General features: G+C 41.7%; 2 protein-coding genes across 3 annotated transcripts; both read left to right on the forward strand.

The window, feature by feature from the left end:
* The first annotated feature begins 490 nt into the window (after positions 1–490).
* On the forward strand, positions 491–7,601 carry LOC144712016 (Mechanosensitive ion channel protein). Of its 2 annotated transcripts, XM_078586191.1 has the most exons (7): positions 491–649; positions 1,936–2,750; positions 3,507–3,778; positions 6,224–6,324; positions 6,675–6,782; positions 6,870–7,091; positions 7,378–7,601. In XM_078586191.1, the coding sequence occupies exons 2-7, from the start codon at positions 2,008–2,010 to the stop codon at positions 7,489–7,491; spliced, it is 1,560 nt and encodes a 519-aa protein (XP_078442317.1). In that variant the 5' UTR covers positions 491–649; positions 1,936–2,007; the 3' UTR covers positions 7,492–7,601. The 2 variants fall into 2 exon arrangements, with proteins under 2 accessions (XP_078442317.1, XP_078442318.1); XM_078586192.1 differs by lacking the exons at positions 6,675–6,782; positions 6,870–7,091; positions 7,378–7,601 and adding an exon at positions 6,411–6,668.
* A 4,620-nt stretch (positions 7,602–12,221) lies between these two features.
* Positions 12,222–15,205, forward strand: LOC144712289 (BTB/POZ domain-containing protein). The gene is made up of 2 exons (XM_078586523.1): positions 12,222–12,968; positions 14,039–15,205. The coding sequence occupies exons 1-2, from the start codon at positions 12,420–12,422 to the stop codon at positions 14,945–14,947; spliced, it is 1,458 nt and encodes a 485-aa protein (XP_078442649.1). The 5' UTR covers positions 12,222–12,419; the 3' UTR covers positions 14,948–15,205.
* Positions 15,206–15,714: the final 509 nt, after the last annotated feature.

Here is a 15,714-nt window from a genome sequence, read left to right on the forward strand (position 1 = left end):
ATTACCATCACATGCTTGTTAAACTTTACTACCATTTCTTTAATCTTTGATATCATATTCTTGAAGATTCGTATTAATTTCAATATTTATTATCATATGCTTATTAACCTCTAATATCATTTCCTTAAGATTTAATATCATATTCTTGAAGATTCACAGTCACTTCAATCTTTAGTACCATTACCATCACATCCTTCTTAACCTCCAATACCATTTCATTAACCTTATCATAAATTTGTATATTCATATTATTTTCAATCTTTAGTATCATTACCATCACATGCTTGTTAACCTTTACTACCATTTCCTTAACGTTGGATATCATATCCTTGAAGATTCATATCAATTTCAATTTCTTGATATCCCTTATATCATGAAATTCCAAAGGATATTTAGAAATTGACCATTCTAGGAATTGATGTTTCTACCATAGAAATTTGAATATGAATGAGATAATGTTGCTTTGTATAATCAAACCGTTAAATGAACTCAAATCGAATTTGAAATACATTAAACCCAAATTTTTAACCCATTCAAGTTTTAAAAAAATTAGAAGATCAATCATCGGCGCTTCCTCGGAGCAGATCGAAGCTTCTGAGAGGGGATTTTTCTCGATTCCTGTTACAGTACGTCGCCGCAGGGTAGTGAGGTAATGATATCTCTTCTTCTTCCGATCTGTTTCATCTTCGAACGAGATCGAGAGTGGAATTTAAGAGGAAAATTGGGGAAACTGAGATAAAATAGGAAAATATGTTTGCCCTAATCATTATTTATGTTGCTTTCTCATGGACCAGCGTGCAATCCTCAGCTACTCTTTGGTTTCGTGGCGTCTTCGCTGATTATTGATCATTAAATTCCAAATTTTCTAAATATTTGAATAAGAGTTGATTGTGGTGTTTTTCTAATGTAGTTTCTATTCTCGTGGCGTGTTAAGATACCGTAAGTTTTTTTTTCTTCCGTCCGAAAGAAATGAAGCCAAAGTTATTCGACATACAGGAGGCATAATACTATGATTTTTAGTTAGTATGTGTTTCATAATCATTTTTTTTTTCAATTCAATGAATTATTCACTTCTCCAGTAGTGTAGCGCTGCATGGTTTTCGGTAATGTATTTTGGCTTGCGAGATAGATGAAATGCGGCAGTTTAGTATTTTTTCATTTTTATCCAGGAAACAATAAAAGAATGAACAACATTAGTCATGATTTTGAAAGGTAAATTACAAGTTATTTTTTGGATATTGTGTTTATTAAATAATTTGATACTAAGGCACGGCTGTAGGTTTCCGGTATAACAAAGGTTAGTGAAATGTTGGTTTATAGATTCTAGCCATGAGAACTTCATTGAGCCACTTTAGTCTTTGAATCCTTTTGCTCAAATGAAATAAGAGCGTAATTTTTGTATGCGCCGGAATCAATACATTGTGCCACTTAGATTTTGTTTATCATTAAAATTGCTGACAGTCCATAGGTTGTGGTTGTGAATTGTGAGGTTAAGTAGGATATCAAGGTGAGTTCGCCTTAAATGGGAAAGTCCACTTAAAATATAATGTAAAAGCCTCATCTAATTTAAAAATAGCATCATGGACCCCAATTCTTGCATTGGCTCTTGGCTGTTCTTTGATATTTAGTATCTTTGAGAAACATTATGGCGATCATGCAAAGGGGTTATTATGATACTTGTCAGGATACAAAGTGGACTACTTTTCTTCTTTTTTTGAAATATTTTTAAGTGGACTTCTAAACCGCAGCATTCGTTTTTCTGTTCATTCTGCTTACATTTAGGGGTTTTTTCACTGTATTCTTTTGAAATGTCTTAATTCCTTCTTTTCTATAAACGCCACGAACGTTTTTACTTGTTTAGAACTCAATGTTTTAGCCTTCCTGTTAAGAATATCTATTTTCCAAAGTTGAAATTGTTTTTTTTTCTTCTTGCAGAAAAAGTCTCTCATCTTTTCTTGAAGATGTCAACTGCGCATACGTAGTGGAAATTGGATATTTCAGGACAGAATGGCATCTATCATTGGAAAACACAAATCTTTTCTTGGCCTAAGATTTCAGATATCTAATATCTGCTTTGCAGCCTATTCTCATTTACCTGGAGATGCTCCAAAGTTAAGTTTAAGAGTGAAGGAATGGCCATCTTCAAGTCTTCCGGTAAAGAGACGCCACAAAGCAATCAGTTGTTTTGGTTGTCTACCTCTTCAAAACGTTTCTTCAGTGTGTAATGCAGTTCATTCGACTTCCAGAATGTCTTTTCCTGCCTTTGGAAGTCATAGCTCTGCCAATAGAGCGTATTCTTCGGCAGCCGGTAATAATCGTGATGCCATTGAATTCACTCCAGCATCGTCAAAAGCAGATTTTCCTTTACAAAATACAGATGCCGGTGGAAAAAGCTTGACTGATATCTTCAATCAAGTGTACCAATCCACTCTTGATGCTGCTAATAGTGCCGGCAAGATAGTTGACGAAGCCGCCAAAGAAGCGGGTCCTTACATTGACAAACTTTTTGAATCAAATCCATATCTTAAAGAAATTGTTGTTCCTGTTAGTTGGACTTTGTCGGCCTCAGCCTTGGCTTGGCTTGTTCTTCCAAGGATGTTGAGGAAATTTCACCATTATACCAATCAAACTCCCTTTGCAGTACTGTCAGGAAACTCGACTCAAGAACTTATTCCATATGAGAAAAGCCTGTGGGGTTCTTTGGAAGATCCTGCTAGATATCTTATCACATTTGTTGCGTTTTCTCAGCTGTGAGTATCAAATTGATATATGTTGTCAATGAGGCATTATAGATTTAGTAAATGTTGAAGATAAGGGCTTTCGCTGTAATTTTTATTCAGGATTTTTACTCCTATGTAGTGGTTGGAAACCCGCATTGTAAAATGAATATAGGTTCCCATTCAGCCCATTAAGGAAATGGGCTGATGGGCCCAACTGACACTGCCACGTCGCAAGCCCAAAATGAAAAACCAAACATTCAACTGTGGAGAAAATGATTATACCACAAAAAAGAGATTCAAATGTGGACCCAACATTCGTCATCTTCATTGCCATCCTCTGCAGCTTGAGTGACAATGATGATTTGGTCATCATCGTCATGAGCCTCCCTACAGACAAATGACGATGATGATAAAAAATTTCATCTTCTTCTGTCATCTGAGTGAGGTTAACAGACAGAGGCAAGAGCTTCAGATGCGATAAAATCGCCATCATCACCCTGGAGTGGATGAGGGATGAGGACTATAATGATTCATCATAGTCGAGATAGTTGTCGTTGTCATCATTGGCATCTTAACAAGGACGAATGGCAGTGACAACTAACTTTACTAATTATTGGGCCAGATCAATAATCAGATCAAGAGGACAGTTTGAATATAGGTCAAGGCCTGAAGGAAGGAACTCACCATCCTGCGATATCCCGATGAAATTCAACCCCAATGAAATCTATCTACAATCTATCTACCCCGATGAAATTCAACAGTTAAGCGTGGCCTTTTCTTGTACAGGAGTGTCTTTATTGTACCCAGTGTCTCCCTGTATCTTTCTCAAGCATGGAGGGGTGCACTTGTTCTTTCAGTTGTTTGGTTTTTGCACCGATGGAAGACTAGCCTGTTATCAGTTGCACTGGCCAAGCGAATATCTTCAGGCCCAGAACGTGACAGGCTTGTTGCTTTGAACAAGTTATCATCAGTAGGTTTATTTACTCTTGGCATAATGGCCCTGGCTGAGGCTTGTGGGATAGCTGTACAATCTATTCTGACTGTTGGTGGGATAGGAGGTACGTACGTGGCTTATCTATCATGTCCTTGTTTTTTTAAAAAAAATTGTTGTGATACTGTTATGGTCCCCGATCCGTATCGGGGGTATTTAATGTTATTTTCTCTCATAGTAGTTCAATTTTGATGACATGTTTACCTTCTTAATGAGGGTAGTTGCAAACTTCTTGCTGAAGGAGATGGGAGATCGATTAAGTCCATCAGGGGACCTATCGAAATAGGATCAGAATCATGGGAAACTGAAAGAAGAGGGAGGATGAATGGCTGAAGCAGGAAAGCCAGATCTCAACGAAGTAGATTGGGGATCGCGCTGGAAGTGGCTTGAGAATTCACCAAGAACTCCAGAATTCACTATTCATGTCCATAACATTTGGCTTTCATCAGATACCGGCCCATCTACAAATATTGTGATGTCCTTTTCCCTCCCACTCTCCAGGAGGCCCTTACCCCTTGCGCCAATTTAGGATTTGTAGACGGATGACAGATCATCATCAGTTGCATTCAAAACTGTCATCCTATCCCATCCAGGGACTATTCCAACAGAACCCCTTGGGCTGGAGCCAGTTAGTGGAACGAGCCAGTATACGACAGGCTTCCAGTCAGTTCGTCTGTCCCATACCAGCTCTATGAAGGGAGGGTGAGGTCGTAGTACTTAACAGTGATATGATCCCTCTCTCCTTAGGAGCAGCCTTGTCTTTTACCTTCTTCATGTTCCCTTTAAATAGGGCACCTCTCCCTTTAGGAGGCCAGCCAGGAAAAAGTACTTTGAAGTTGAATCTCCTTGTCTCTCCTCCCCTAAATGTCTCAATCCTATCTCTCCCTCTTCAATCCTTGCCCCTCATGATTATCTCTACTTCGCCACATCTTCAGGGGGCTTATCCCTGGTCGATCCCTGCCTCCTCAAGTTGACCCATCCTCTGACAATTCCCTTTCAACTCTCATCCCTAGGAACCCTTAATCTCTCTTTTCCCTCGCCTTCTCTATCGCTGGATGCGGAATAGAGACTGAATCAAACCATTTCATTATAGTTGGTTCTGGGAATTATACGGAAGATGATAAGACCTATGTCGATCGTATCAAGCAGCAGGCAGGAGACAGAAGCTAGAGATCCCCTTGATGAACAGCCTCTTCCGAGGAAGCCTTGTGGGTGATGTTCAGGGACTACATCTACATCAAGTCCAGGGAAACCACCATGGTTATTGCCACTACCTCCCCCTGTCTTCATCACCAGAAGCAATCACCGTCGCTGCTCCCCCACACCAGCTTACTGTCCGTTTCCATTGCGTCCTGTCTCGTCCAAGGGTCAGGACGGTGTCAGTTCAAATTGGAACCAGTTCCTGGACGCATGTCATTTTGACAGAATTGTTTCAGGATAAGAACCAGTAATGGATAAATTGCGTTTGGGACAAAAATTACCCACAGTGGATGGATAACTAACTTAGTGCCCCATCCTATCCATTCCATAATGGTTTAGCCATCCATCTGCAAACCCAATTGTGATAGGTCTTCCAGAGGACCCTATCAGAGATCCTTCCAGAGGGGGCGCAGGCATTGATTTGGGTTTGTTGGTATATTGTTTCTTCTTTCTTTCTCTATCTCTCTATCCACCCTTCCAATATTATTTCTACGGGAGACTTGCCCAAGGTCCCTATCAGATACCTAGTTGTCAATTATGCTGTTATGAAACATGTGATGTCATTTATATGAACAATTGAAACGACAAACATGTTATGGCCTGTCGGGTGGAACTATGTTGCATGTAATTAAATGTGTGATAAGTTCTATTCTAAAAAGTACATGAGGAGGAGGAAGCAGAGGACGGTCAAAGACAGTTGACGACATAGCTTACTAGTGGTCGATAGGAGCAGACACTATAAATAAAGAGGAGGCGTTGAGGTAAGAGGCAGGTGTTTTCTTGAAGTGCAAGCCGGCGGTTATTCGTGGGAGGCGGAGCAATTTCCGATCCAGAAGCTGTCAGATCCGGCATTCTCACCGTCGGAGAGTCGTCTCGGTCGTGGCTGCAGAAGGAACTCCACCTGAGGGTTGAGTCGTCCAGATCCACGCAGGAAGGAACTTCACCCGGAAGAATCCAGTCCAAGACCTACGTTCTACTATTTTCTCAACTATTCTTGTTCATTCGAACTTTGATTGATATTGGAATTACATTGCTAGTTGGTTCATCAGTTTCGAGTTCCATTGATACAAATATAGTGTATCAATGTGCCTTTGGTCTTTTGACCTTGTTCCTTGGAGTTCCACTAAAAATTTGGATAAAACATGAATTTTATAGCATAGGGTTAGGTATGACTTTAGGATATATATGGATATGTGTCAGTTATGTTAACAGAACACAAAGAAAACTCTGTACTTAATTTGCATTTTCTGTCTCTATCATAGTTTCTAGTATCATTCGTTTGACGTCTCTCACTCAATCTTTTTGTATACAGGGGTGGCCACTGCATTTGCTGCCAAAGATATCCTAGGGAATCTTCTCAGTGGGCTTTCTTTGCAGTTTTCACAGCCCTTCTCACTTGGGGATAGCATAAAGGTTTGGAGAAAACATCATTGGTGTCTGATTTTGTCTTATATGTGATTATAGTATGTGAAATAATCTACTGGATAATATTGGATTAGGTAACTGGGAAGACTCAGAAAGACAAAGTTGTAACGCATGTTCAGAAAATTATGGGCTTTTGTTTCAAGTGTCATCGTGGTTTGATATTTCAGCGTAATACTTTTGCCCTTCACTTGAATCAGCCTGCAGGGTGGAACTGCGTTACTTGTATAGAATTCTTTGAACCATTTAATGTTTTCACCATTACATTCAGTTATAGCGCTCATTCACGTTATTTCATCATCATTCTTCAAACTTAGTTGGACCCTGTTGTTAAATTTAAGGCTGGATCAGTTGAAGGCCGGGTAGTCGAAATGGGTCTTACAACGACATCTTTGATTAGTCCAGAGAAGTTCCCCATCATTGTTCCCAATTCCCTATTTTCCAGCCAGGTAAATGTTCTAACTTCCTCGTGCTTTTATAACAAATCCATTATTTTGTAATCGATGCATTTTCATACATCTTTATTTAATATTCAGGTGATTGTAAATAAGACTCGAGCTCAATATTTGACATTTGTGAAAACGATCCCTTTTTCCTTTGAAGACTTGGAAAAAATTCCAAATATTTCAGAAAACGTAAAATCAATGCTACAATCTCATCCCGCGGTGGCTTTGGAAAGGGAAGCTCCCCACTGTTTCCTGTCGGGTATAGAAGATTCTTATGCTGCATTAACATTTGGCTGCACTCTCAGAAACAATGTAAGATTTGATAAACTCTTTTGCGTGCCTTAATTTGAACATGATGAATTATCAATTCATCTTATTGCCGCATGTTCAAGTAATTCCAGAATTAACTGTAGTATTATTTATCATGTAGACCGCATCTGTCACTTCTTCACTCGATTCAGTTATCATGAAACATTGTCTTTAATGTACATATATGAGATTACGAAAAAAAATTTGGTGGTCACTTGTACGGGATTGATGATAAGAGTAAACGATTTATTTAGAATGATTTAATGTTTTCCTGTGTCATTGATCTCAGGGGAAGGCGGACTTCTATTCCACAAGCCAGGACCTACTGCTGCAAGTGACCCAGATTATCCTTCAGCATGGCGCCAAACTGGGAAATACTCAGACCAATATTAGCAACCGTTGACTTTCAAGAGTAAGAAAATAAAAGAACCTGTAAATTCACTCAGGAAGTCTTTTTTGTGAGATTACATTGCTTCATAAAATCTTATTAATGGCAAAAAATGTGACTAAAAACCTGATACGGTCCTTACCCTTAACGTATCAAGAATTATGTTAAAGTGAATAAAATCTAAGCGATGATAATTTATCTGGTTTATGGAAAGGAGATATGATGGACAAGAATTAGGTCTAAGTCAAACATAATGAGAGGAAATAGAGAAAATGAACGATAGGGTGTGACTATATATGCCTCTACATGCATTTATTGATTTCATTTGGACATCATTTAGAGTTGAGTACTTCTATCTGTGTAGTATTTGGAGTTATGAACTTCAAATAAGGGATTTTCAGTTCTGGGTATTCCGTAATTGTGAAAAATCTACTCCTAGAATTTTGAAAAATCAGTATGTGATTGGACATTTCCGTGACAGACAAGGCAAATGACGGGAAAAGCTAGAGTTTGGGGATGGGAAAACGTGTTAGTCAGTTCATTCCTAGTACCTTGACTTCCTGTTAGTCAGTTCTCTCTCTCTCTCTCTCTCTCTCTCTCTCTCTCTCTCTCTCTCTCTCTCTCTCTCTCTCTCTCTCTCTCTCTCTCTCTCTCTCCCTCCCTCTCTCTCTCCCTCCCTCTCTCTCTCTCTCTCTCTCTCTCTCTCTCTCTCTCTCTCTCTCTCTCTCTCTCTCTCTCTCTCTCTCTCTCTCCCTCCTTCCCCTCCTCCTCTCTCTCTTTCTCTCTCTCTCTCTCTCTCTCTCTCTCTCTCTCTCTCTCTCTCTCTCTCTCTCTCTCTCTCTCTCTCTCTCTCTCTCTCTCTCTCTCTCTCTCTCTCTCTCTCTCTCTCTCTCTCTCTCTCTCTCTCTCTCTCTCCCTCCCTCCCTCCCTCCCTCCCTCCCTCCCTCCCTCTCTCTCTCTCTCTCTCTCTCTCTCTCTCTCTCTCTCTCTCTCTCTCTCTCTCTCTCTCTCTCTCTCTCTCTCTCTCTCTCTCTCTCTCTCTCTCTCTCTCTCTCTCTCTCTCTCTCTCTCTCTCTCTCTCTCTCTCTCTCTCTCTCTCTCTCTCTCTCTCTCTCTCTCCCCCTCTCTCTCTCTCCCTCTCTCTCTCTCTCTCTCTCTCTCTCTCTCTCTCTCTCTCTCTCTCTCTCTCTCTCTCTCTCTCTCTCTCTCTCTCTCTCCCTCTCTCTCTCTCCTCCTCCCTCCTCCCTCCTCTCCCTCCCCTCTCCTCCTCTCCTTCTCCTCCCCTCCCCTCCCTCTCTCTCTGTAATTGACAAGGATCTGAATGTCATTCTTGCTCTCTTCTCTTACTCACACATGCACACGCGTAGAGGGGGGAATCATGAAGAAAGACTGATCTGATCCAATCTGGGTATGATAAGATCATGATCACCATCAGATCATCAGGACAATGTTGAAATCAGATCATGATAAAGCATGAGTGATTTGATAACATCTGATGATCAATCATGTTCCGGGCCACTGTGATCAATGGTTTTCTGATCAGGATCGCACATGATGGGAAAAGGCCCCCCAGGCATCGTCATCTACCCTTCTCATGCCGGTCTTCCCCCTCTCTGTCTACCCTCCTTTCATTGTCAGTTTTTATGGTCTTTTGGCTGTTGCCTGGTTGCCATTAAGATAAAAAATAGAGATAAATGTGATGTTGAGATGACAATTGTTAAAATAACAATAGTAGATGTATGTCAAAATATAGGGACATAGAGATAGTAGAGATATGAGGGATAAAACAAATGTCGATGGATGCAATAAAAATCCCATCTTAGATCCTTACGTTCACCCAAGATCAAAGTGGTTTAATGCTGAAATAGAGGCCCTCCATTCATATTTTGTCTTCAATTATCCTTTAATGATCTGCAGCAAGAAATATTGATGGATCATAGAATTGTGCTCTTTCATTAGGCATACAATGTAGGAGAAATTAGAGGATGATATTTACATGAATACGTGGTTCCATTTATAGATCAAATAGTATGTATAGATAGAGGAGAGAGACAAAATTAGACTCAAATTTTAGCTTGAAATTCTTGGGTCGTTTGACATGGCATTCTTGAGATAGATCAGTTTGAGCCATTTACTGTTTATTTTTCTTCATCAATCCACGTCATATTGTGTCACAAAAACCTCAAAGCTGCCAAACATTCTGCTATAAATTTCTATGTTTGATCTCTGATCTGATGTTTGTTGCGTCAGTGAAAAGTGTGTTCTCTGATTCTCTAAATTGTGCACCTCATTGTTTTTGTGAATTGAATTAAAGAAAATCAGAAAATGAAATTCGTTGTTGGTGACATTTTCTGATTTTCTACATAAAAAATCCAAGATTAAAGTTGTAGAAAATATGATGGGAAAGGGGTTCACGCGTCAGTAGGAGAAATTTTGGCCATTAAAATCACAAAAATATGATATCAAAGTCAACATAAAGCCATCAAGGCTGAATGATGTTTTATTGCGATTTTAAATGCCAAATTTTCTCCTAATAAAACATGAACTACCTCCCCATCACATTTGTTACGGATTTAATATTATATTTTCTTTCAATCCCATGTGTTTGACATATCAATTCCCATTTATAATGAATTAGGTCCGAATGTTTTTTTCTTATCAACATATAAATATGCCCGAAGAAAAGTAAAATGTTAGTTTCTGACTGGTGCATCATGGCATTGTGAATTGGAATCCCTTAAAAGTTGTCAACTCTTGATTGGCCATAATGACATCATTATTTTTGATGCCATACTTGCCTCATTTTGCAACAATTATCAGCTAATCATTCACAAAAATGCCGATTGGTCGTCTTTCAATCAAATCAAAGTGAGACATGTGACAAGGCAGAGAATAACTTTAGAAACCATTAACTAATTTTGAAAATTAAATTATAATTCATCAAAAATATGTGAATCCCTACCTAGGTAAATCATATCTCTATGAATTTAACGTTAGAAAATTCTAGAAAAAATAATATGACTCAAAGAATTAGAGTATTTTAGAAAATGATCTTGGAAAACTAATGCATTTTAGAACTCAGAGAGACAATCTCTCATTAGTGTCTCCACACTAATGCCTATGGGATCGAACCTACTCATCATAGGGGGGGACCATATACTGTTATTTCTTATGGATATTTTGATTTCCTTCTTGAGTATCCTTCTCTTATGAATGTTTATAATATATTTTTAAAGGAAAGCAATAATCATTTTATGATATTGTCATAATTCTTTTAGGAATTAATTTATAAGCATTGTTTGTGCATTATAATGAATGTTGAATGAGATGTGGAATATGTTAATGACTTGCATGCCACATATATTTCCAGCAATACGATCATAATAAACTTCACAATGATGCTACATGTATTGACTCAATTGACTTGAACAACAGAGATATAGGGTTGTTTAATAAGAAATTAAATATTCTCCAAAATAGTTAGTATTTTGAGTCAATATGATATCCAAAACATTAGGTGACAGCTTCGAATGTGAATCTTACACGATTTATTGAACCATACACATCTGTTTGGTTGAGCCCATAAGTAGTTTTAGTTACGTTCTTTGGATTAACAAGATTTTACTACTTTTTATTTTACAACACTTTTTAGGATAATAGCAAAAAGACACTTCTCGTGTGAAGATGAAATAGATTATCCCTGGTCGAGAAAATCATGTCAAAGAGCATTCAAAAAATCCAAACAACGATTGTAAAGAAGCTATTTCCATTTCATTCAATCTTGCCTGTTGGAGTTTAGATATCTCTCTTTCTTTCCCTTTTCCTCCTCAAGCTCACCTATCTCTCTCGCTATACCACTCACTAGTTCTCTCTCTCCCGTATTCTCTTGCCTCTAAGTTCATCTCTCCCTAGCTCTCTCTTTCATTAACTCTTGTCTCTCTAAGTTCATCTCTCTTTCTATCTCTCTTCCATATTCTATTGCCTCTCTGAATTCATCTCTCTCTAGCTCTCTCTTTCATTAACTCCTCTCTCTCTGAATTCATCCCCCTCTAGCTCTCCTCCATATACTCTTGTCTCTCTGAGTTTCTCTCTCTCTCTCTCTCTCTCTCTCTCTCTCTCTCTCTCTCTCTCTCTCTCTCTCTCTCTCTCTCTCTCTCTGTGTCTCTCTCTCTCTCTCTCTCTCTCTCTCTCTCTCTCTCTCTCTCTCTCTCTCTCTCTCTCTCTCTCTCTCTCTCTCTCTCTCTCTCTCTCTCTCTCTCTCTCTCTCTCTCTCTCTCTCTCTCTCTCTCTCTCTCTCTCTCTCTCTCTCTCTCTCTCTCTCTCTCTCTCTCTCTCTCTCTCTCTCTCTCTATATATATATATATATATATATATATATATATATATATATATCCCTTATATTTCCTCTTTATGGGTTGTATTCCTCTCTCTCTCTTTCTCTCTCTTTATATATATATATATCCCTTATATTTCCTCTTTATGGGTTGTATTCCTCTCTCTCTCTTTCTCTCTCTATATATATATCCCTCATATTTCCTATTTATAGGTTGTATCCCTCCCTCTCTTTCTCTCTCTACATATATATTTCCCTTATGTTTCCTCTTCATGGGTTGTACTCCTCTCTCTATATCTATATATACCCCTCATATTTCCTCTTTATAGGTTGTACCCCTCCCTCTCTTTATCTCTCTATATATATCCCTTATATTTCCTCTTTTCTGGGTTGTATCCCTCTCTATCTCCATCTCTCTCTCTCTCTCTCTCTCTCTCTCTCTCTTCCTCTACCCTCTCTCCCCACCTTGTGTCTCTCCACTCTCTGTCACACTCTCACTTCTCCGCTCCCGGATAGTAGCAGGTCCATCCTCTGCAGTCTGCAGCGAGCTCCCCCTCCCTCCCCACCCCTTAACCGCAGCCGGGTTCCTCCGAGAAGCAGCTCCGGACCCATGGACGGGGCGGCCCCGCCCTCCCCCGCCATGGCCGCCGGCTACAGCAAGTTCAACTCGGCTCTCACGGCCGGCCTCCTCAACCCCATGTCCCCCCCTCCTCCTCCCCTCGACCCCCGCCTCCGCTCCAGCCTCACCCTCTTCGACATGATGGCCTCCGAACCCACCTCCCTTCCACCCCCACCAGCTCCCATCTCAACCGTCGGCCTCCTCCAGCGCCTCCAGACCCGCATCTCAGCCGTCCAATCCTCCGACGAGCTCTCCATCCACGGCCCAGGAGACGTCCACGTCCACCTCTCCTCCCCTGATGGCCTCTCCACCTCCCTCTCCCTCCACCGCCATGTCCTCGCCTCCCACTCCCGCTTCTTCTCCTCCAAGCTCTCCGACCCCCCCTCCCTTGCCCAGCAACGCAGGCAGACCCACCTCGTCCAGATCGCCGACTGCGACGACGTCGAGATCTACGTCGAGACCCTCCGGCTCATGTACTCGAGCCACCTCCGGCGCGGCCTCCTCCACGAGCCCGTCCCCCGGGTCCTCTCCATCCTCAAGGTATACATACCCGTCTCCTCGTTGATAGACATGGGTGTTCTGTTCTGTTTGTTTTCATCGAACAAAAAATTCACACAAAAGAACCGCACAGGGCCTTGTTCTTTGTTCTGTTCTTTTCTTTTTTCAAAAAACGAACAAGATTCGCACATTCGCACAAAACTAGAACAAAATTCGCACAAAGCAAACAGAAGAACTGCACACAGGTCTGTGCGATGTTCTGTTCGAATTGTTTTTTGTTCTGTTCTGTTCGTTTTAATCGAACAAAAATTCGCACAAAAGAACTGCACAGGGCCTTGTTCTTTGTTCTGTTCTTTTCTTTTTTTCAAAAAACGAACAAGATTCGCACATTCGCACAAAACTAGAACAAAATTCGCACAAAGCAAACAGAAGAACTGCACACAGGTCTGTGCGATGTTCTGTTCGAATTGTTTTTTGTTCTGTTCTGTTCGTTTTAATCGAACAAAAATTCGCACAAAAGAACTGCACAAGGCCTTGTTCTTTGTTCTGTTCTTTTCTTTTTTCAAAAAACGAACAAGATTCGCACATTCGCACAAAATTAGAACAAAATTCGCACAAAACAAACAAAAGAACCGCACACAGGTCTGTGCGATGTTCTGTTCGAATTGTTTTTTGTTCTGTTCTGTTCGTTTTAATCGAACAAAAATTCGCACAAAAGAACTGCACAGGGCCTTGTTCTTTGTTCTGTTCTTTTCTTTTTTCAAAAAACGAACAAGATTCGCACATTCGCACAAAACTAGAACAAAATTCGCACAAAACGAACAAAAGAACCGCACACGGGCCTTGTTCTTTGTTCTATTCTTTTCCTTTTTAAAAAACGAACAAAATTCGCACATTCGCACAAAACTAGAACAAAATTGGCACAATGCGAACAAAAGAACCGCACACGGGTATGTGCGATGTTCTGTTCAAATTGTTTTTGTTCTGTTCGGAAAACCGAGCAGAACGAACAAGTCGCACAAAATGAACAGAACAACCACGTCTACTAGTCATTGACAGTAATTCAGCCTCGGAATGGCTTCAATTGTGCTCTGGGATGGGAATTGGCGCAGGTGGCGGCGGCAATTGGGTTTGAGGCCGGCGTGGCGGCGTGCTTGGAGCACCTGGAGGCCGCGCCGTGGGCCGAGGACGAGGAGGAGAGGGTGGCGGCAGTGCTCTCGGAGCTCCGGCTCGAGAACGCCGGGGTCAGGGAGGTGCTCAAGAGGGTCTCCCCCGCCTCCCGGCCGGAGGGCGTCCTCGCCCGCCTCCTCCCCCTCGTCCTCGCCGGCAAGGACGACAAGGCTCGCCGCGAGATGAAGCAGCTCGTCTCCAAGATGCTGAGGGAGTGCGGCGGCGGCGGAGAATTGGCCGGCGAGGCGGAGAATTCCCTCTACGCCGCCTGTGAGAGCTGCCTCCGGCAGCTCCGGCGGAGCGCGGTGGGCGGCGGCGAGGCGGCCGAGATCCCCCGCCACGCCGACAACCTCCAGTGGCTGGCGGGGATCCTGGTGGAGAGGGAGGTGGCGGAGGAGCTGCTGCGGACGTGGGCGGGGGAGACGGAGCTTGCGGCGGCGCATTGCCGGGTCCCGGCGGTGCACCGCTACGAGGTCAGCCGGGTGACGGCGACGCTGCTGGTGGGTGTGGGCAAGGGGAAGGTGCTGGTGGAGAAGGAGGCGAGGTGCCAGCTGCTGAGGACATGGCTGGAGCCACTGTATGATGACTTTGGCTGGATGAGGAGGGCATGCAAGGGGATGGACCGCCATCTAGTGGAGGAGGGCCTGGCCAACACCATCCTCACCCTGCCACTGCCACTGCAGCAGGAAATTCTGCTGGCCTGGTTCGACAGGTTCCTCGGGGCCGGCGACGACTGCCCCAACATCCAGAGGGCCTTCGAGGTCTGGTGGCGGCGGGCCTTCTGGTGGCGCCCCGGAGAGCCCGAAGAACCGCCGCCGCAGCCGAGGGTCTCCTCTGCTGACATTCCATAGCTGCCTCAGCTGAGGAGTTCAAACTAGAAAGGCTCTTTCTTTGATCAGGTAGGGAGTTGAGCTATGAAAAGATGGGTGTGTCAGGCTCATTGGAGTGGAGACGATTAGAAAGCTTGAAAAGGAGGTTGCATATCCTGTGAGTAATGGGATGACATTCTTGTGATTTTTAGTTCCAAGAATTGAACATAGATATTTTGGATTAAACAATCCAAAAGTTGCTACACATTGGAAGTTCTAAAGATTGTTCCTTTAATTGCTTGACTGTTGAATGGGAGAGAGCATCCTCTAAAACTAGAGGGGTGATCTTGATGCCTTCTTAAGTTTGAATTCGTGGTGTCAACACATGGACAAATCTAAATTAGCATCACAACTGAGCATATCTGACTTTAGATTTACTGTTTTGATATTTGAGAATAAAGCGACTTTTTTTTACTGTATGCACATTAACTGAGATAGTCGAACTTCAACCTTATAGCCAGCGCCAAATGGTATGTTGGTAACTTCAAAGTTTAAACGTTAATACATTATTTGATCACAAAACATTCGTAAAATGTAAAGATATTATGGCTCCAAATTCTCCAATAATAACTTAATTCAGCCCATGTTGTGAATTAATCAAAACTGAGTTTGTGAGGCATTGAATTATGCATAAGTAGACTCAATCAAGAATAATAATTATTTTTGAACTTTGATTTTTTATTTAGAACTATGAGAAAAGATTGGCTACAGATAGCCGTGTTTTAAAAGTTCAAAGTAATATGCATCAA

Source organism: Wolffia australiana, chromosome 14 (assembly GCF_029677425.1).
Source record: "Wolffia australiana isolate 7733 chromosome 14, ASM2967742v1".
In the NCBI taxonomy this organism is placed as follows: domain Eukaryota; kingdom Viridiplantae; phylum Streptophyta; class Magnoliopsida; order Alismatales; family Araceae; genus Wolffia; species Wolffia australiana.